Below are 19,256 nucleotides of genomic sequence, written 5' to 3' on the forward strand. Positions count from 1 at the left end.
CGTAAAGTCTATGCTTACGTATTTGTATCCAATGCGTCACTTTAGATGTTATTTTATGAGTTGATTGGACGAATATATGGTGGTCGAAATCAAAGAAATGGTATATGTAAGAAAAGTTATATCCACAATATTCATTGTTGACAAGGCTAACTAGTCGTTTTTAAATGTAATATAACGATCAATAGACGTAATTGTTTAAAAATATATATGTTAGTCTATAATAATCATTTCAATTTGCATAAATACGGAATCTTGAAAAGATTAAATTTACTAGTTTATAACTTCTAATATTTAACAAATTTTGAAATTTATCAACCTTGTCGAGTTTTTGGATGTAACTTGCTTCAAGTTTTTTAGCTTGTTACAAAACCTATTGCAAATTTTCACACAAGACACTAATGAAAGAAAGTTAAAAGTTTGGAACATGTTTAGGCCAAGCCTAAACGATAACAATCACAACTAATTATATAGTGACGGGAATAAAAGAATATGCTTTGATGAAAATGAAGTCTCCAAATAAATCCAATATGAGTGGTAATACATCGCTGGGGTCTGGGGATGAGGCATGTTCGTTGCACGTCTTGGAGTCTCTTAATTAATATTTTTATTAAGAAGATACACTTTGAAAGTAATGTACTATATAAAGTTACATCATCCACATGTGTTATGTGTAAACATGTAATTGGATTATTTAGATTGATTCTATATTGCTTTTACTTTTTCTATCAGTTAGGCCATAAACGACGACGACAAGATTGCACATGTCTTTTGCAAATATTCAACTATAGTAAGAACTTGTACCACACAAATATGTGTGATGTTCAGTTTGGTAGATTTTTCATATTCTAGTCCTTGTCTACATAATGACAACCTCGGTTTTGTTTGTATGAACGACCCATCGATATATATATACATTATATACATGATGGATGGTTGATTTATTTATGCAACATAAATGATTTAATTTTGAAAGAACATTTGTAGTTAAACTTAAAGCAATTTGAATTTGACAGTTTATATTTTTACTAAATTTGAAACAGTGAGCGACGTGCAATAAAAAATTTAGACAACGATTAAGATCATCTCCAATGGTTCGTAACTTTGCATTTTAACAATGATTAAAATTAAAATTTTGGAACATGACACATAACTGTTTTTATTACTTATAAAAAAACTCTTAACTAAGAAGCAAATCTTAGTTTTTAATCTGTTTTAATTTATTTTTCAGAATTTAATTCTAAGATATTAGCCTAAGTTACACTTAAAGATACATTATGGGAAGTGCTTTAATATTTTAGAGTTTATGGATTTGTAAACAGTAAACTCATAGAATACTTACATACTATGTTTTAATAAAATTTGCATTGTGGTGAACCGGATCATCCAAACAAGGCCGTAATCAATTAACTCATAAGCAACGCTCCAAATTCCAAACATAAATCTATTCTAAATCTCTGCAAATTTACGTCTTGGAGACCTAGGTTATCATCATTCCATCCAACCACTATAGCAGAGCTAGCAAAGTATATATGATATTTTCTCTACCAAAAGCATTTGAACCAAGTGCCTCCAAGCATAAAATGCAAGAGTACCACTAGAATACAAGCCTGTTGAATTAAAATCCATGGTACACATGATTTTCTTGATTTCTTTTTTGCTAAACAAGATAAGATAACTTTTATTTTATAACTATAGTATAGAAGATGCTTTCGTTTTACAATGTCGAACAATAAAACATGTTGGTGGTCGCTATCGCTATTGCTAACTATTGTTGTGAAGCGAAGACGACCTAATTAAAACCACATAAACCAAAGTACCAAAGCTACTACAGCCTGTCTGGAAAACAAACGAGACGACGTCGTTTTCCAAGTTAAAATCGTAAAACGGCGAGAAAACGGCTGGTCGTCACTTCACGATGCGTTGGCACTTACCGTTAAAACAAAAACGTCGAGTCACGTTTGCAAAACCCGACGCGTCAACTAAACTTCAACCGTAGGATTTCTTTACTTAAAAATCCAACGGTTTCAACGCGTTTCTAAAATCTGAAACGCTGAAACGGAAAGTTTCTTCGTAAAGTCCCGATTCTATTTTTTTTCCTGTGGAGAACATTAAAAACGAAATCTAGTGTTTATTTATCTATCTATCGCCTTTTGTCTTTTCGTATTACGAGATTCCCATTACTTCTAAATTTCATTCATTCTTTTTTTTTTCTTTCTTCCACACAGATTCGTAACGAGTTCTTCATTTTCATATATCTCCGTTTCTGGGTTTTTTTTTTCCCTTTCAAGTTTCAATTTTTTCTTCTGGGTTTTTAATTTGGTGATCAAACGTTTGCATTAGACGAATCATGTCCGATGGATACATCAATTCGAAGAAGACTGATGATATTTGCGAAGATGTTTGTGGACAGGTTTGATTCTTAAAGATATATTTTTTTACACACTTGAAAAATCATGTTTTTTTTTCTTTCTGAAAAAAAAAATTGTAACTTTTTGAAGAATTTAATCTTGAGAGTTTTTTTTTTCTCTGAAAGAAATGATTTTTAATTGGTCAGATTGTTTTCTGTTGCTTGAAAAGATCTTTGAATTTTTGTTAATTTGTTCCATCTCTTATGAATTGTTTTTTATTATTTTGTAGGGATCAAAAGCAGCAAAAACAATCTCAAGGCTAAAATGTGTGCTTAAAGGTTTTGATTTAAGAACATACTTGTTCCTCTTTGTGTTGATGCCATTTGGTATCTTAGCAATTTATCTACACGGCCAAAAGTTCACTTATTTCTTTAGACCTCTTTGGGAATCACCTCCGAAGCCATTTCAAACCATTCCTCATTACTATAATGAGAATGTTACTATGGAATCTCTCTGTAGTCTTCATGGTTGGGGAATTAGAGACTCGCCCAGACGGGTTTTCGACGCGGTTTTGTTTAGTAATGAGAAAGATCTTTTAACTGTTAGATGGAATGAGCTTTATCCTTACGTGACACAGTTTGTGATTCTTGAATCTAATTCTACGTTTACTGGTTTGCCTAAACCATTGGTGTTTAAGAGTAATAAGGATCAGTTTAAGTTTGTGGAGCCGCGGCTAACTTATGGGACGATTGGTGGACGGTTTAGGAAAGGCGAGAATCCGTTTGTCGAAGAAGCGTATCAGCGAGTTGCGTTGGATCAGTTGCTTAGGATTGCTGGTATTCAAGAAGATGATTTGTTGATAATGTCTGATGTTGATGAGATTCCTAGTGCTCATACTATCAATCTTTTGAGATGGTGTGATGATATTCCTCCAGTTCTTCACCTTCAGTTGAAGAATTATTTGTATTCTTTCGAATACTATGTCGATAGCAAGAGCTGGAGAGCGTCTATACACCGTTACAGTCCAGGGAAAACGCGGTATGCTCATTTCCGTCAGAGTAATGTTATGTTAGCTGATTCTGGATGGCATTGTAGCTTCTGTTTCCGTTATATAAGTGAGTTTATATTCAAGATGAAAGCTTATAGTCATTCAGACCGTGTCAGATTCTCTCATTACCTGAATCCAAGGAGGATTCAAGATGTTATTTGCAAAGGAACTGATTTGTTTGATATGTTACCTGAAGAATACACATTCAAGGAGATTATAGGCAAAATGGGACCTGTACCTCGGTCTTATTCAGCGGTTCATCTTCCTTCGTACCTACTGTATAACGCCGAGCAGTACAAATACTTGTTGCCTGGTAATTGCATAAGAGAAAAACAGACAGGGTTTATATGATGATTGCTTTTAAAGTGTTCTTGTATAGTTCTAAGCTTCAGGGCCTTTGCATCATTCTTGAGATAAAAAGAGCAAAATTTTGCGCGAAAGAGAGGATATTGAAGAACGTAGCCAAGAAGCGTATATAACCCGATTGCTGGATATTTTTGCGATACAGGAGGGTTTGTGAGAACAAAAAGAGCTTACTATGAGTTAGAGCAGCACAACAATTCTCAGGTTTTTTTAACAATGGGAAAAAATGTTGTTGCCTAAGGCTGATTTGGTAGTATAGATGTTTCAGTATCCATTTGTTTATATAACAATTTTCTTCGCGGTTCGTTGTTCTGAGTTTAGTTCTGGTTATACAGTTGCTTGATTATTCTTATTCTGTTTCCATTTATCTATTAAAGCCTTCTTTGCTCTGATCATTTTTGACTCAGTATGACATAAAACATCAGTTTCTTGCTTCCATGTCTTCTCTGCAAAAAGTATTCTTCTTTCCAAGTTTAAGCTGTGTTGTTATTGTAGTTGTCAGTTTCTGGATTGGTATGTGCTTATCTCTTTCTTTAAGTGTATTTTCTGGGGTCAAGCAATACTGAGAAGATGCTGATGAATTACTTTTTGAATGCCAACTTAGCAATGAATCAATAAGCAAAAAGTGGCAAAAAGAGTCCTTTGCTTTCAAGTTAAATGTGTTATCTTTAGAAGGAATCTTGCACTAATCTGCCATGTGTCTCTGTTGTTCATGAAACTGCTTTGAACAGATTCTCTCTTTGAATTTCAAAGAGGAGGTTACCTTAATGAATACGTATAGTGGCATAAAAGCCAATCTCAAAAGTGGACTTTACAATTTCGTAAAGCAGCATTTTGAGGAAATTTAATAGAGAGGTGACTGAAATTTACTGTTTCTTTTCATACAAATCATCTTAATTTGCCATTGTAATACCATAATCTGAATTACAAATGCAAAGAATATAATTTGGCTAATCATGTTCTTTATCTTTCACTGAATTATCAGAAACTGAACCTAACAATAGATAGATCAGCCTTTTAGTATTCAGACCAGAGTTTAACATCTTTCATAGGCACCAACGAAGACAAATAACAACATCAGAAACTCTGTGATCTCGTAGTCTTCATATCTAATCACTATCCCAATCCTCATCCCTCTGTTTTCCACTCTTACTCTTTGAATTGTTGATACCATCTCTTGAACTATTGTTCCTGAATCTCGATTGTTTAGATGATGATGCTGATACTGTTCTGTTTTCATCCTCGTCATCATCACTACTCGAAATATAATTAGCCGGTGGTGCATCTTCTTCATCTTCTGAATCCCACATTGTGTTATCAAGATCACTCAATACATCGTCATCACTCCTCACTTGAGCTCGAGGTCGAGGTCTAGGATCGGGGCTTCTTCTCTTAAAATCCTCTCTTGGCCTTCTGGTGTTTGTGTTTGATGATCTTGCTCTATCAAATCTCTTTGGAATTTCATCATCCTCAGAATCCAATTCACCGTCATCGTCATCATCATCACTATCGTTGGGTCTCCTCTGGCTATGTGTATCCCTATCATTTCTTCTAAAGCCATGACTTGCATCTCCATAACTACGCAATTCAGGAGTTCTGCTTCTTCCTGCAAACTCTTCTCGGTTCCAATACCTTATCCTACCAGATTCTTCTTGCTCTGCAGCTTCCTCTTCCTCCCACTCCTTGTCTGCTGCTTCTTCTATCTCAGCTATGAATCTGTCTAGCTCCTCCTGGTCACTATCTTCATCGCCCGGTTCAGATTCTTCTCTATTGTCAACACTAGTGCCTCGTTCTGATTGTTTATCTCCATGGAAGACATACGGTGTTCCTTCCTTTTTGTCGATTGCATTGAAAAATGTCGAGGCCACTCTGTGGATGCTAGCCATTGCAACCGGATCTTCAGGGTTAACACCCATTCTCCGTAGCTGCTGTTCTGTTTTCTTTATGTTCAGCTTCTGAGATTCAAGCGCTTGTTCGAATCTTGCTTTGAATAAAGCCTGCAAAACATAAATACTTATTCATACAATGCCACTACAAAGCAACTGTTGAAGCAAGCCACACTTCAATGCTTCACAAATCCTAAATCAGATCAACCAAAGTCTAATTCATAACACTGATATCAACTAAGTATCATTCTTTAACCACCAAAGCCTCAATTATAAGGAAGAATCAAGAAACTGAAACTTAAAATCGAAAGATTTATACTGCTTTACCTTCCGTTTGGTAAGGGTGTTGACAGGGATTAGGTTCTTGGGCTGCCGGTAGTTTCTACCACGGAACATAATAATAGTTTTTACATTATGTATGTTAATGACTACCCCGCCACTCAGTCTCGCTATCATGCTCGCCATCTCTTTAATCTTTTCCTTAGGGAAGTTATCACAACAAACTTGCACAGTCTCATGAAACTTCCAGTGCATATGCATATTTTGTACCACTCCTCCAAAGACTCCACGAACACCAACAGGAACATAGTTTTTATTCTTGAAACCGATTTTCTTGAACGCTTGAACCTGCTCGGATGTGAAAAGCTCGGGATCATGCACCGGAGATGGCAGCTCAGGAAGATCATACTTCTTGAGCTTTTGCAACAAAAGCGCAACTTTCTTCTTCGCCTGCATCAAGAGAGACATCATTAAATTCAACTCTCTGACACACTTCACCGCAAAACAACCATAAAGAATCCAACTTTCTTACACAAACCACACAGTCTCAAGTTTTCACAATAAACAATCACACATAAAGTCTCAAACTTTAACAAAATATGAACACAGAAGACAAATATTCATGGATTAGTATCAATCAATATTTACCCTTTTGAGATTGTAAATGAGCCTTTCTTCATCAGTCATGAGTTTCTTCTTCAACTTCTTCGCTCTCCTAATCTCTCTTAACGTCTTACCAGACTCTTTACGCATTCTACTCTCAACTTTGCTCCTCATACTCCTTCCTCTCGATGTTGACATACCTCGAGACCATCCTTTAAACACTTGATTCATCAACGGCTGAAACGAATTCGAATTACCTTCACTTGAGTTACCAATGCTCGTAACCGGATTCGATGACGAAACCAGATTCCTTCAAGATCAAAATCGGATAATAAAGTTTTAAGCTTTGAGGAATTAAACGAATCTGGGAGATGGGTATTGGATAAATCTCAATAATCAGAGAGAAATCAGAATCAGAAATGGAGTTAGAATCTGAAGTTACCTAACACAGGAATCGGATTGGAGGAGAGAAAATAAAGACCATTTACAAGTCCTCCAGCAGTGTCTCGAGAGACTCCTAGAGACAAACATTTCGCTTCTGCAAACGAAGTGGCAAATCTTTCGAACAAGAGAGATCTTCTCAAGGGTTTCAGGGTTTTAGAAGACAATCCAATAAAATTGTAATATATATGCTTAACCTCTAGAGATTGAACATCAAAGTCGTTGTAGTATAGTGGTAAGTATTCCCGCCTGTCACGCGGGTGACCCGGGTTCGATCCCCGGCAACGGCGTAGTTTTTAATTTAACTCTTTTTCGACATTTATGCAAAAACGTAAACATTATTAATGTTTCAGGCTCAATATTTTTTATACACGAACAATTTCTTGTGACTGTGATCTAAATTTCTAATCTTAATACATTATACTTTTTTCCATCATAAACACTTTCCTCTCGTTTTCTTTACAGATTACACAACGAAATACATCATCTATGAGCAGCAGGAGAAGAAGCTTCCTTTTGTTTGTTTCTCCGATGAATCAGCAGTGTTAACGGTCTGACGAGAAACGTCTCCGTCTCTGACAGACATCAGAGAGCAAGTTCCGGGAGATTCCGGTGATAAAACTATGTTTTCTGATGAGAAGACTCGTCGATTCGGTGGAGGAATGATCTGTGGTGCCGAAACAGTGGTGAGGTAACGGAGGAGCATTTGAATTATCTCTGTGAAATTTGGCCGTTCGTTAGGATCTTCTTTCCAGCATGAAGTTACAATCATCTCTAAGTCTCCTGGTAAATCCTCTGCACTTGGCCTCAAGTTCTATCATAAAAACAAACACAAATTAGTCACAATGCCGGTTTCATTACTTTGAATTCATCAATTTGGTAACCAAGAAATGACAAATTTTGATACACGAATCCAAGGATCTTCCAAATAAGTAAAGATCAAATGCAGAGAGGCCACAGCAGAGATACAAGGGAGTTCAATCTAAGTTTCGGTTTGGTTTTTCGTGTCGATGATGAGTTCGTCTATTCGGTCTTAGTTTGTAATTCAGTTTTGCTTCAGAACCGATTGAGAGATGAATTATTACCTTGAATGCAGCAGCATATGCTGCTTGTAGATTTGACATGCCTTCAAATGGTAACTTGTTGAGAATAAGTTCCCACAAGACAATGGCAAAGCTGTAAGCATCTACTTTATGATTATAGTGTTTCTTCTCTCCTTGCCTTAACGTAACCGTACTGTAGAGCTGTATCATTCATTAACCAAGATGTCCGATAAGACAACCGCGAAAAGAAAAGAAAAATCCCGGGTTAGTAGTAATATAGTTACCTCGGGGGCCATCCATCGGTATGTACCAGTCTCTGCGGTCATCATCTCGGTTAATGATTCTTCTCTAGCTAAACCGAAATCAGCGAGTTTCACTGTCTTATGATCCGCTGATAAGATCAAATTCTCTGCAGATGCAATAAGATCATAAGCTTTCCATACATACTTAGAAGTCACGGATTTAGATTTCTTTCCATTTACCTGGTTTAAGATCGCGGTGAATGATACCGTGGGAATGTAAACATTCCATTGCACGAGCAATGTCAAGAGCAAAACCAACAGCCAAACGAATGTCTAAACGCTTTGGCCGTAAGCTGACTAGATATTTACGCAATGTACCGCCTAGTAGAAGCTCAGTAACTATAACCATCATGGGTTCTTTGCACGCTCCAATGAACTATACAAATTACCAAACGTTGTTGATTACAACCCAATACTCTCTGATTAGCCAAATGAACAGAGTTGGTGGATAGAAAAAATTGAAAAACCTTGACTAAATTCTTGTGCTGGACTTTAGACAACATAGCAATCTCTCTCGCAAACCGGTTATCTCGTTTAGCAATCTCTTCAGGGGACTCTCCTCTTTTAATAATCTTAATCGCCACTGTTTGGTTTCTATACCTAAACAAAACAAAAAACACATTTTCAATCCATCAAACAACAATCTTCAAGCATCTCCAGAAACAGATAAGCTTCAATAAATACTAGAAAGAAAGATTAAACCAATTAGCCTAATAAGTAACTGAACCAGACAATAAAAGATTCTCTTGTGCTTCATATACGCAAAGAGTCAAACTTTTTTCAAGACTAAGTTCTTTTTTTTCAAACTTAAACAAAGATTTGAAATTTCTGTAGCAAGCAATGATTATAGATAAAAAGAGACAACTTTTAACTTTTGATTCTTAGTATATATGGATGATAAAGATTGTAAGTCAAAGCTTACTTTCCCTCATAAACTTTGGCATGAGCACCTTCACCGATCTTAGGACCAACAAAGAGATGACGAGGATCAACAAGCCATTTAGGATCCAATTCAAACTCTTCGTTCGAGTAAAACCCACTTGCAGATCCCATTTTCCCACAACAACCCCAGAACAAAAATCACAAAAACCCTAGTTGGCTAAAGAGAGAAAGAGAGAGATATGTCAAAGCTGGGCCCTTTTTGATTGATTAATCATTCTGTTTGGTTTTGGAATTGAGAAACTATACAACAATCAGATAGATAAAGAAACAAAAAAGATGCTTTTTTTTTTGGTGGAATATAAAGAGAGAAAATTATCAAAGGATTCCCCGAACACAGAATAAAGAAAGAAACACGACAATCAAAATCCTAATTTCGTCAACTACATAAAGAAAACAAAAACATTGAACGGCAAAGATGGGAATTTGAGAGAAGAATGGGAAGAAGAACTGAAGTTGACACTGGAACTGATGGAGAAATGGTCAAAATTTTGATGATTCGTGTTGGTTTGGTTAATGATTATTTTTTTTGAAGTTTCTTATTTTAGGGGTTTTGAGAGAGAAGGAAAAAAAGGAGTAAAGAAATCGAAAGTTGTTTGCTTTTTCCGCGTAGGCGTCAGTGAGGGGTGAGGTGACCAGAAATCTCCTCTATCTCTTAAGAAAAAACACTTACGGGTCTTTTTCATCCTTTTTTTTAGTGTCTTTCTTCTTCTTAAAAATACAATCATAATTCAAAACTATTTGTAATCTATTTTGTATTATTGAGAAATAATAGTACATATTGAACTAAGTGGGTGGTTTAAGAATTAAGATCGATTTCTAGAAGAAGACTAGAAGCCATTGATATAATGAACATATGAATAGTGAAGCAACAACTAAAATAAGACCAAAAACTGAAATGTGAATAGAAAAATCTCGTCGGTGAAAAAGAATGAGGTAGGTGGGATCCATTTACCTAGCTTACGACTGTCCTTGTGTGTGTACCTTCGCAGATATCTATTTTTCATGTTTTCAAACCCATTTTTATACTCTTTTTATATTAATCAATAAAATTATTTTGTCGATTATGAATTACTCATTGATCTTTTTTTTGGTCCTTTGCTTATAATTTTGTTGAATGGTAACATTGTCCCATAATCAAAATCAAGCTTGAAACTAAACCAAATTGTGTCGTTTGACCCAAATAATATATGGTTTTATTATATATTTCCAGTTTCTACTTTCGTTAACGGATGTTATAAGTTTCTTTAAAGTATTATGATGATATGTTTATTTTGGTATGGTCAACAAATTTCTCATGTTTTCAAATATTAGTTAATATTTAATTTATGTTTTAAATGGTCACATACAAAGTTGATATTTAAAATGTCTACAATTTGAAAGCTGATTAATAAAATCGTTAGAGGTGATAATGGACGTTAGAGGTTCCATTAACGACTGATAAAGACATGTTTATTTTGACTTAATCAACGAATTCTCATGTCTCAAAAGTTAGTTCATGTTTTAAACGACCACTCGGGAAATTAAATGACATTTTTTTGCTTAACTCCTAACTGTGACTTTTGTATTGCCTCAACGCGTGGGCCAGTATAACTAAAATAAGTAGCTCCCTCACCTGCTAATTTCATATACGTATACTCAAAACTAGAGAAGATTGATATATTCCAATGACAACATAATAAGATAAACCAAACTAAACCGAGTCAAAAGCAAGATTACATCCCATTCCTGCATTGCCCATACCGAAACCAAATGATGGTTATATAGTTCCAAAAGATTATTACCTCTCCATGTTTTCTTTTCTTCCTTTACTTCTATAATATGGCTACCAAAAATAAAGTTTCTTCTTAAAAGTGTAAAAAGAGGAGGGTGGTTCAGGTTCTTAACCTGACCTTCTGTAAATGCTGTAAGCCACGGCAACGGTTGCGACAGCTGAAACTACTGCTGCTCCCAAGAGAACCTCTTCTTTCCCCATCGATTTCAACCAGTTTAGCTTCATGCATCCTTCTTTCTTGACTGGCTCTGCAGCTTGTTCTTGGCAACATGAAACTCCGTTTGCACCTTGGCAACAACCTCCTGTGAACCCTTTCTGCTCCACAGGTTCGCGTTCTTCCACCATTACACTGTTTCCGTTTGGGATTTTATGCTCATCCTCTTTCTCAGCTTCCTCACCCTCGGGTCTTAGTCTCATCTGGCCTCTGAAATAGAAATTATTTTCGTTAAACAATGTTGGTCAATTGAAAACACAGCGTTAAATGAAGATAAGCAATCAGACAAGGTATGAACCTGAAACTTGTTGACTATGGTTCTAGAAATAAAGTGATAACAATATTTTATTAGATAAAATGGGTGAGTAAAGGGTTATGAGCTTCCTAGTTGGGCAAACAAAAACCTCAGCGAAAGTACCATTACACGCAGAAACTTCTTGACTACATTGCAGTATCATACTAGTTATACATATACGGAGTTGCAACATTCATTAGCAAACAATAGTTTTTGTCTGTTGAAAAACCGTTTCAGTTCAAACACGAGGGTATATGTCTAGTGTAAGGTTTACTACAACCATGGATATCGATATAAAAAGTACAATGTACACGAGGAAATGTAAAGCTGTTTTAACAGAGACATATCTGCAACAATCTAGAAACAAGAAGTTGGAAAACAGACCTGGAAAGGTTTTGAATGATTTCTCCTTTTGCAATATGCTGATCAAGCATTGCAGGCACGTCATCAGGAGTCACATAGCCATACCTGCATAAAACCAAGATCGTTATGCATAATATATTACATTCAATTACTTTTCTGAATTATATATGCAAGTTGAATTTGACATTTTCTTACCAATGGCCAGAAACATTTCCAGCTGAATCAGGGCTGAAGACAATCAAATTTCCAGCATACTTGTGCCCACCGATATGAGAACACGGCAAAACAAAGATTTTGTCTGAAAGTCCACGTGAACTTATCTCCTGCTCGAACTTCTCCATAAGAACTGGTCCACAAACACCACATCTCTTGTCTCGGCTACCATGAGCGCACACAAACACAAAGGAACCAGTCAACTCTTCCTGAATCCCAGAAGTCCATGTTTTTCCTTTCACAAGCACATCTTCCACAAAAGCATCCACATCTGTGTCCTGAATCGCCCTTTAACAATAACAACAAGAATAGAAAATGTACAAGGATAAATAACAAGATAGCTACAGGATCCAAAACAACGTAGAGTAACTAACATAAACACATATTAACAGAATGACCGGAAATCGGCTTTTCAGATCCAAAACTTGAGTTTAAACATCATCATCTCTACAACTTAAAGACACAAAATCTGAGAATCTACAGTTCTTAAATCCCTAGAAATCGAAATACGAAGCAAGAATTCGAAACAATGAGGTCAAGTCCTAGTCAAAATCTTTCCCTAAAGAGAAAAATGGAGGCAAAACTAGCTGAGAATCGAATCTCTGAGGGCACAAGGATAAGTTAGAAGATAGCTACAGTATCCATAACAACGCAAAGAACAATAACAGAGTAACATAAACGAATATCAACAGAATGATCAGAAACTAGATTTTCAGATCCAAATCACGAGTTTAAAAATCACCATATCTACAACACAAAGACACAAAATCTGAGAATCTACAGCTCTTAAATCCCTAGATATCGAACTACCAGGCAAGAATTCGTAACAAGGAGGTCAATTCCTAGTCAAATCCTTCCCTAAAAAACCAAAAAATAGCTGAGAATCACATCTCCGATGAACTTACTTGTATCTAACCATCTCCGGGAAAATCAACACATCTCCATCAGATTCACCACCACCACCACACACCGTAAGCTTCGTCTACAACAACAACAAAAAAACACTCAAAACAATCAGAAAGCTAAACAAGATTCTTCTTCACACCTAAAAAAACATTTGTGTGTTTGTTACCTCAACAGCGAAATCAGCTTTACGATCCTTAAACAACTTCGCGAAACGCTGAGGAAGTCCTTCAGTTTCAACACGAGGAAGCCAAGTCTCATGACTCTTGTAACAAAGGAAAACATGACGACCGTACGGACCAACGGAACCGGCGAGAGTACCACTGTACATCTCCGATCGTTTAAATCCGTAAAGCTCGTCTTCCGAAACCGGGACTGCGTTAACGTTCTCTGCTACTTCTTCCGCCATTGAAGTCTTCTTCCTCACACCAAAATCTAGGGTTTCACAGAAGCAAATAGAAGAAGAAGAAGAGAGAGAGTTGAAGAAGCGAATCAATCGAAATGGAGATGTAAATTTCGTTATCATTTAAATAAATTTTCGAAAAAGAAACATTTTGATTTGTGCTAAAAAATCTGTGGGGAATCTGAAACCAACCGTCTCTCACAGCTCCACGCCAATTGGGCCTGATGTTATAGTGACTGGACGGTTACATAAGTCTTTTACCAACCCCCAGCTCACAGAATGGATTCGTACCTACCAACCAATCTCTACTCGCCCGTCCAACTGCTACGGTGACAGACGGTTACTTTAGTTAAAATTAGATAATACTCTTTTGATTGTTTTGAAGTGTTTATGCTCAACTAATTAAATTATCAATTAGGAAACACCACACGTAATTAAATTCATTTTTGCAAGTTATATTGTCTGACTTTTATTTTATATAAATTTTTAGACTATTAAAGTATTAATTACACAGATTTTTAATTAAAAAATAATGAGAATAATTATTTTGTCTTTTTTTTTTCACAAGAGGGATCATTTTTATTGAGCAAGTCAAATATTATTTTGTCTTTACATCTCTAATTTACCGTTTCTTTTAAGATTCTTTTTCTCTGCTTTTTTCTAGATCCCTTATAGGAAATTTTACTAAAGATGAACATTAATGTTTGTAAATTCTTTTACTTTTAAGATTTTTTTTTTAATTTGGTGCACTGATAGGTATTTTCTTTCGAATAACAAAAACTAAGAGAATAATCATATTTTGTGTTTTTACTCTAATTTTACCATTTTTTTAGATTCTTTTTCAATTTTCAGTAACACTAATCTGTTTAATGATTAAAAGAACACATCTATTGATGATTAAAATTTACATTTCCTTAGTTGCAAATTAAAAGACACTTGTATTGGAAAAACTAGATACAACCTCACCACAATGTGAAGAACACAACAGTCAAATATTTGGTAAGACCAAACACATCAGTAACACAAAAATCTAGACACAAACCTCAAAAGCAAACATAATACGCCGGTATCAGATTGAACCAACCAAAACTGATAGTGAAAGAAATCACAAATCAGAAGAAATCAATTTCCAAATAATTACCAGAAGGCTTCACATCCACAGTAGGAGGCTTATCATAACCAACATGTCCATGTCCTTGACTAAAACCATGACGAACACTGTGAGCTTGATCCATTGGTTTAACCGGTTGAGGAATCTGTGGTGGACTGGTGCATCTGATCAAAGCCCAATTCACACTTTGGAAAAACGGATGCTGCTTAATCTCAGTAGCTCCTCTTCTATAAGCCAACCGATGCTGAGGCTCTTTCACTAGCAATCCTCTGATCAAATCTCTAGCTGCAAAGCTCACATTTGGATGCTCGGGAAACCGCAATGGCTGTCCAACTACGTTAAAGAGTGTCGCTCTGTTATCGCCTCCTCTAAACGGTGTTATCCCAAATAGAAGCTCATAGAGGAATATCCCGAATGTCCACCAGTCAACCGCGCTTCCATGACCTTCTCCTTTGATAATCTCTGGTGCTAGGTACTCGTGTGTACCAACAAACGACATTGACCTTGCGCTAGTCGGTTCAGCTATCAGCTCAGGAAGCGGTCTGATTTGGCGGCTCATATCGTTCGACTTCTTCCTGTGCTTTCCTTTAGACAAGAACCGAGGAGTGAAACACACTGGCTGGATGCAGTCAGGCTGAACAATGCAGCTCGATTGGTCTACACATGTTGGTTGGATACAGTAGCTTGAGCTTTTGGACTCAAGCGTGATTGCTGCGAACCGAACCAACGTTGGAGAGACTGCACATCTCAAAGAGAGGTCGAAATCAGATAGCATTATATGTCCATCTTCACGAACTAAAACATTCTCAGGCTTAAGGTCTCTGTATATGATCCCAAGCATATGTAGATACTCCATAGCAAGAAGAACTTCAGCAACATAAAATCTACAAACAAGACAGCAAAAAGATCAAAACTTTCAGCTAATAACGAAAACATTAACCGTAAAGTCTCGAATTTTTACCTAGCAGCTTGCTCAGGGAAGTACTTTCCACGCTGTTTTTGTCTAAGAGAATGTAAATCACCACCAGGACAAAACTCCATAACCAAACAAGAATTCATCTCTGTTTCGAAATGTGAGTAAAGCGTAGGCAAGAAAGGATGATCTAACGATTGAAGTATCTCTTTCTCAGTCTGAGCTCTAACAAGCTTCTTCCTCGCTGCAATAGCAGCTTTCTCCATAACTTTCACAGCAAAACTCACTCCAGTTCCAATCAACTCAGCTAAGTAAACATTACCAATATCACCTCCTCCTAACTTCTTAATCAGCTTGAAATCTTTAGCCTCAAGCGACGAACCAACCCGAGAACGAACCTCCTGAATCGCAACCCAACGCTTATCGTTATTATCTCTATGTGGCTTGTAAGCTGCATTACTCAGACCACTTGAGCTACTCTCATCACTAACATCACTCCCTATACTTCCTCTGTATATCATTACACCATTCTTCTCCAAATCAATACCACCTATACCAATAGTGCTTATGCTTGCACATTCACTGAATTCTGTGTTGGTAAAGCTTTGTTTTGCTTCTGTGTAAAACGTGTTGGTTGGGCTAGAGTAAAACCTTGGCTCTGATTGTTTCTTCTTACGTATAATCGAAATTGGTGTCTCGGATTCAGCTGAAACAGAGGACACAGAACTTTCTATAACTTCAGGGGAAGTTGGTTCTGGTTCTGGGATTAATAACGTCTTCATTGATTTCTTGGTGCCTCTTGAATCGATTGAGAAAGATGTAATCGAACCTTTGGATTTAGATTGAAAGTTTCTGGATTTGGATGATGAACCAACGTAAACGACTGATGAAGAAGAATCCATTGAAGGTGTTCGACAAAATTCCTGAAAGAAAGGTTTTTAAAAGTTAACTTCAAACCCGAATAAAGAAATCGAAAAAAGTGAAACCCAGCAATGATTAGGGTTACTTAAACTCAATCAACGAATCAATTTCAAGTAACCGCCGAGACAACGTAGAGAGAAAGAAAAAGTTTCGATTTTTTTTTCCCGCAAAATTTTGAAGTTCCGGTAAAAGTTGCAGAAACATAGAGGAAGAAGAAGGAAAGAAACTATAACCTGATCATAGACAAATCAGTGGTTTATGAAAATATTTTCTTTCTCTTTGACGAGTTTTGTTAGATCCGATCCGATTAGTGTCCGAGAGAGAAGAAGAAGAAGAAGAAGATGTTTCTTTCTTTCGTATTCTTTAAATTTGCTTTCTTCAGGTGAATGAAGAAGATAAAGAGAAAGTTCGATGTTTCGTCGTTTAATGGGAAAGTTTTTTTAAGCAACTTTTTAAACTCTCGATCTTGCGATGTTCCCTCAAAAGCAAATTTAATTACTGTAATTAAGTAGGGAGCCGCATCTAAGCACTAATTAGTAAGATTATATTATACACTCGTTGTGTATGAATCTTCGTGTTATGTTTTTGTTATGTCTAGGCTATAAAGTTTGAGTATTAGTATAGATTTAGTAGTAGGTCCGTAAAAAATGATTGTAGGGTCACGTTCATTTTGGTCATATTCGACGAATCTGAAATCCAAATTTTAAAATATGAAATCGACTGATCTCTAGGCTACGAATAGAGACAGAACCGCATCATGCGGTACGGTTGTAATAGTAACAAAAAATCTATATATATTTTTTGTTATTATTAGAACTGCATCGCACTTTATGTGCAGTTAAACTGTATGTTATCATTCAGAGTTTTACTAAATGTTCTATGTTTGTGTAAATAATCCAATTTTTAGTTGAATGTGGTTTCATTTTACGGTTTTGAAAATTGTTAAGGATTTTAAAGTACAATAATAAAAAATTAGTTTGAAATTTTTATAAAACTGAGATTAGCTATTTTTTATGATGTATAATTTGTTTAAGCTAAGAAGAGAAAATTCACTCTTGGTGTTGGATTACCCTACGCATTAAACTCTTAAACTAATTATTTGTGCATGAGAAAAAAATTGTGTTCTTAAATTAAGTTAAACGAAACATAGATGAGAGGGTCATGACTCATGAAACAACTGACAAGGTTATCCATTTTCATATTTTCGTGATTTGAAAATTCTATTTCGAATCAATATCTATGCAATGAGATTATACAACATGGAATCATAATCATTAGATATTAATTGCACCAATGCAATCTTGTTGGTAGATTTTAATTAAAATATTTTTCTATCAGGAGACATGTCCTCCTAAGAATTCGAGATGGCTGGTACATTGAACCACTGATAATAAATTTATTAAAACTTAAATAACTATGCATGTTCTTCTTTATTTCTAGAAATAATTAATTTTACTGTTTAAAATGACTCCATTAGTTAAACCATTTTACGAGGATGAATCTAAAAATTATTCAACAAAAAAAAAAAACGAGAAATCATGTTAACAAAACAAAAACTGAATAGTGATTAGTAATTAATTACACTTAAAAATTGAGTTAACATAATGTAGGAAGTAGGCGGAAGTTACGACCGAGGCGCCTCAATGCCTCACATGGACGCACGTGGACTACCGGCAACAGCACGTGGACGACGGCTGTCGTCGTCCTCCGGCGTATTTTATTATTTTGCGCTTCTAATATCCTCGTCTCGGGTACAGGTGAGTATTTTAACTGAACCAAGTCAAACTAAACCGAACTAGTCTAACCCAAACCATGTCACAATCGTTGCATGTTGATGTTTGATTAATAAACTTTTTACTAAACCAAACGATGAAGTTTATTTGGAAAATTGTTTGGTATATAAGAGCACAGAAAATTACTTTTGAATGTTTAAAATCTTTGGGAATCAACTCCAACACAAACCAAAGTAAAACCAAACAAACTAAAACCTAATACGGCGTTGATCATCAAATTAGCCTTTCAAGCCTCAGTCTATCTTGTGTGGAAGGAGCGGAACCAAAGAATTCATTCCTCCTCTCAGAAAACTTCCTTAACTATTGTCAAGGAGATTAAGGTTATCTTGAAGGCGCGCCTTGATCCGTTGGCTCGTGCCCAACGGTTAGCCAGACCGGGATCGTCGGTTCTCTCAACCTGGTTTAGGTTGTTCGGGTAAGGTCTCTATCTCCTTTTTTCCTTCCTCTCTTCCTCTTTCTTTTGGGGCCTGCGTGCCTGTGTTGGGCTTTTGCCTTGTTCTGTTCAGGCCTGTGTGCCTTTTTAGCCTTTTGGCATTGTATGTTCTCTTTTAAAGGAAATTTAAAATTAAAAAAAAAAAAAAAAAAACTAACCGAACAAATTTCGAATCAACCAAACTTATATCCATACTAAACCTAAATTGTCAATGCAACCATACCCATAACACCTTTTTATTATCTTGCCCTTGCAAACTTCTTGTCTCTTGGGAAAGAATAATGGCGTAGTTATATCAAACCAACTTACCCTTTTGTCAATTACATAAAATTTTACGAGTTTGAATCTGAATAGTAACTTAACAACAATATTAGTATAAACCTCACTATTTTATCCAACTCGGCCAATTATCAAAGCCACATAATATACTCAATAATTAATATTGGATAAAGTGTAATTATTAGATAAAATAGTGAGGCCAATAGGTCATTAAAAGATTGATGTGACGAATGGCCGTAATCACTCTGGTGGAAGTTGGGTTGAAGTTCGATCATTTAAATTTAAAACACTTATTTTTTTATTCGAAATATTTAAATAAAAGAGTTTCTAATTTTAAAGTTAACAGTGACCCGGCCCGAACTCTACGTCACGTCATGATATAGACTGAT

At 35.9% G+C, this 19,256-nt stretch overlaps 6 protein-coding genes and 1 non-coding gene across 11 annotated transcripts; 3 read left to right on the forward strand and 4 right to left on the reverse strand.

The window, feature by feature from the left end:
* The first annotated feature begins 1,932 nt into the window (after positions 1–1,932).
* AT3G27540 (beta-1,4-N-acetylglucosaminyltransferase family protein) lies at positions 1,933–4,282 on the forward strand. The gene is made up of 2 exons (NM_113670.4): positions 1,933–2,410; positions 2,638–4,282. The coding sequence occupies exons 1-2, from the start codon at positions 2,348–2,350 to the stop codon at positions 3,745–3,747; spliced, it is 1,173 nt and encodes a 390-aa protein (NP_189391.1). The 5' UTR covers positions 1,933–2,347; the 3' UTR covers positions 3,748–4,282.
* A 303-nt stretch (positions 4,283–4,585) lies between these two features.
* On the reverse strand, positions 4,586–7,090 carry AT3G27550 (RNA-binding CRS1 / YhbY (CRM) domain protein). Of its 3 annotated transcripts, none has more exons than NM_001338892.1 (4): positions 6,970–7,090; positions 6,573–6,837; positions 5,973–6,374; positions 4,586–5,756 (listed from the first exon to the last, which is right to left on the reverse strand). In NM_001338892.1, the coding sequence occupies exons 1-4, from the start codon at positions 7,056–7,058 to the stop codon at positions 4,869–4,871; spliced, it is 1,644 nt and encodes a 547-aa protein (NP_001327916.1). In that variant the 5' UTR covers positions 7,059–7,090; the 3' UTR covers positions 4,586–4,868. The 3 variants fall into 3 exon arrangements, with proteins under 3 accessions (NP_001327916.1, NP_001319656.1, NP_189392.1); NM_001338891.1 differs by having other exon boundaries at positions 4,640–5,756; positions 6,970–6,984; NM_113671.3 differs by lacking the exon at positions 6,970–7,090 and having other exon boundaries at positions 4,640–5,756; positions 6,573–6,946.
* A 96-nt stretch (positions 7,091–7,186) lies between these two features.
* Positions 7,187–7,258, forward strand: AT3G27555. Its single transcript has one exon. It is a non-coding gene; the product is annotated as a tRNA-Asp (tRNA).
* Positions 7,259–7,275: 17 nt separating this feature from the next.
* ATN1 (Protein kinase superfamily protein) lies at positions 7,276–9,952 on the reverse strand. Its single transcript, NM_113672.3, has 6 exons — positions 9,236–9,952; positions 8,781–8,913; positions 8,494–8,689; positions 8,296–8,420; positions 8,054–8,212; positions 7,276–7,782 (listed from the first exon to the last, which is right to left on the reverse strand). Exons 1-6 carry the CDS (start codon positions 9,364–9,366, stop codon positions 7,456–7,458), a joined length of 1,071 nt encoding a protein of 356 aa, NP_189393.1. The 5' UTR covers positions 9,367–9,952; the 3' UTR covers positions 7,276–7,455.
* Positions 9,953–10,854: 902 nt separating this feature from the next.
* AT3G27570 (Sucrase/ferredoxin-like family protein) lies at positions 10,855–13,823 on the reverse strand. 2 transcript variants are annotated; one of them, NM_001338893.1, is made up of 6 exons: positions 13,610–13,823; positions 13,184–13,449; positions 13,017–13,093; positions 12,094–12,399; positions 11,920–12,003; positions 10,855–11,450 (listed from the first exon to the last, which is right to left on the reverse strand). In NM_001338893.1, the coding sequence occupies exons 2-6, from the start codon at positions 13,421–13,423 to the stop codon at positions 11,135–11,137; spliced, it is 1,023 nt and encodes a 340-aa protein (NP_001327128.1). In that variant the 5' UTR covers positions 13,424–13,449; positions 13,610–13,823; the 3' UTR covers positions 10,855–11,134. The 2 variants fall into 2 exon arrangements, with proteins under 2 accessions (NP_001327128.1, NP_566821.2); NM_113673.4 differs by having other exon boundaries at positions 13,184–13,823.
* Positions 13,824–14,275: 452 nt separating this feature from the next.
* On the reverse strand, positions 14,276–16,920 carry ATPK7 (Protein kinase superfamily protein). Of its 2 annotated transcripts, NM_001035707.3 has the most exons (3): positions 16,596–16,920; positions 15,490–16,364; positions 14,289–15,412 (listed from the first exon to the last, which is right to left on the reverse strand). In NM_001035707.3, exons 2-3 carry the CDS (start codon positions 16,341–16,343, stop codon positions 14,530–14,532), a joined length of 1,737 nt encoding a protein of 578 aa, NP_001030784.1. In that variant the 5' UTR covers positions 16,344–16,364; positions 16,596–16,920; the 3' UTR covers positions 14,289–14,529. The 2 variants fall into 2 exon arrangements, with proteins under 2 accessions (NP_189395.1, NP_001030784.1); NM_113674.4 differs by having other exon boundaries at positions 14,276–15,412; positions 15,490–16,920.
* Positions 16,921–17,184: 264 nt separating this feature from the next.
* Positions 17,185–18,716, forward strand: AT3G27590 (reverse transcriptase family protein). The gene is made up of 3 exons (NM_113675.2): positions 17,185–17,318; positions 17,973–18,119; positions 18,410–18,716. Exons 1-3 carry the CDS (start codon positions 17,274–17,276, stop codon positions 18,572–18,574), a joined length of 357 nt encoding a protein of 118 aa, NP_189396.2. The 5' UTR covers positions 17,185–17,273; the 3' UTR covers positions 18,575–18,716.
* The last annotated feature ends 540 nt before the right edge of the window (positions 18,717–19,256 follow it).

Source organism: Arabidopsis thaliana, chromosome 3 (genome assembly GCF_000001735.4).
Source record: "Arabidopsis thaliana chromosome 3, partial sequence".
NCBI lineage: Eukaryota > Viridiplantae > Streptophyta > Magnoliopsida > Brassicales > Brassicaceae > Arabidopsis > Arabidopsis thaliana.

Excerpts from the sequence above, each read along its gene's own strand:
- AT3G27570 (NM_113673.4), bottom strand. The coding sequence starts at position 13,540 with ATGATAACGAAATTTACATCTCCATTTCGATTGATTCGCTTCTTCAAC. Across the intron at positions 13,094-13,183 it reads AAGCTGATTTCGCTGTTGAG|ACGAAGCTTACGGTGTGTGG; the intron begins GTAACAAACACA and ends TTGTTGTTGTAG. Across the intron at positions 12,400-13,016 it reads CCGGAGATGGTTAGATACAA|GGCGATTCAGGACACAGATG; the intron begins GTAAGTTCATCG and ends TTATTGTTAAAG.
- AT3G27550 (NM_001338892.1), bottom strand. The coding sequence starts at position 7,058 with ATGTTTGTCTCTAGGAGTCTCTCGAGACACTGCTGGAGGACTTGTAAA. Across the intron at positions 6,838-6,969 it reads CAATCCGATTCCTGTGTTAG|GAATCTGGTTTCGTCATCGA; the intron begins GTAACTTCAGAT and ends TTGATCTTGAAG. Across the intron at positions 5,757-5,972 it reads ACACCCTTACCAAACGGAAG|GCTTTATTCAAAGCAAGATT; the intron begins GTAAAGCAGTAT and ends TATGTTTTGCAG.
- AT3G27590 (NM_113675.2), top strand. The coding sequence starts at position 17,274 with ATGTGGTTTCATTTTACGGTTTTGAAAATTGTTAAGGATTTTAAA. Across the intron at positions 17,319-17,972 it reads AAATTGTTAAGGATTTTAAA|GAAGTAGGCGGAAGTTACGA; the intron begins GTACAATAATAA and ends AACATAATGTAG. Across the intron at positions 18,120-18,409 it reads TATCCTCGTCTCGGGTACAG|GAGCGGAACCAAAGAATTCA; the intron begins GTGAGTATTTTA and ends CTTGTGTGGAAG.
- AT3G27540 (NM_113670.4), top strand. The coding sequence starts at position 2,348 with ATGTCCGATGGATACATCAATTCGAAGAAGACTGATGATATTTGCGAA. Across the intron at positions 2,411-2,637 it reads GCGAAGATGTTTGTGGACAG|GGATCAAAAGCAGCAAAAAC; the intron begins GTTTGATTCTTA and ends ATTATTTTGTAG.
- ATPK7 (NM_113674.4), bottom strand. The coding sequence starts at position 16,343 with ATGGATTCTTCTTCATCAGTCGTTTACGTTGGTTCATCATCCAAATCC. Across the intron at positions 15,413-15,489 it reads TTCCCTGAGCAAGCTGCTAG|ATTTTATGTTGCTGAAGTTC; the intron begins GTAAAAATTCGA and ends TCTTGTTTGTAG.
- ATN1 (NM_113672.3), bottom strand. The coding sequence starts at position 9,366 with ATGGGATCTGCAAGTGGGTTTTACTCGAACGAAGAGTTTGAATTGGAT. Across the intron at positions 8,914-9,235 it reads GCCAAAGTTTATGAGGGAAA|GTATAGAAACCAAACAGTGG; the intron begins GTAAGCTTTGAC and ends TGTTTTGTTTAG. Across the intron at positions 8,213-8,295 it reads ACCGATGGATGGCCCCCGAG|CTCTACAGTACGGTTACGTT; the intron begins GTAACTATATTA and ends TGAATGATACAG.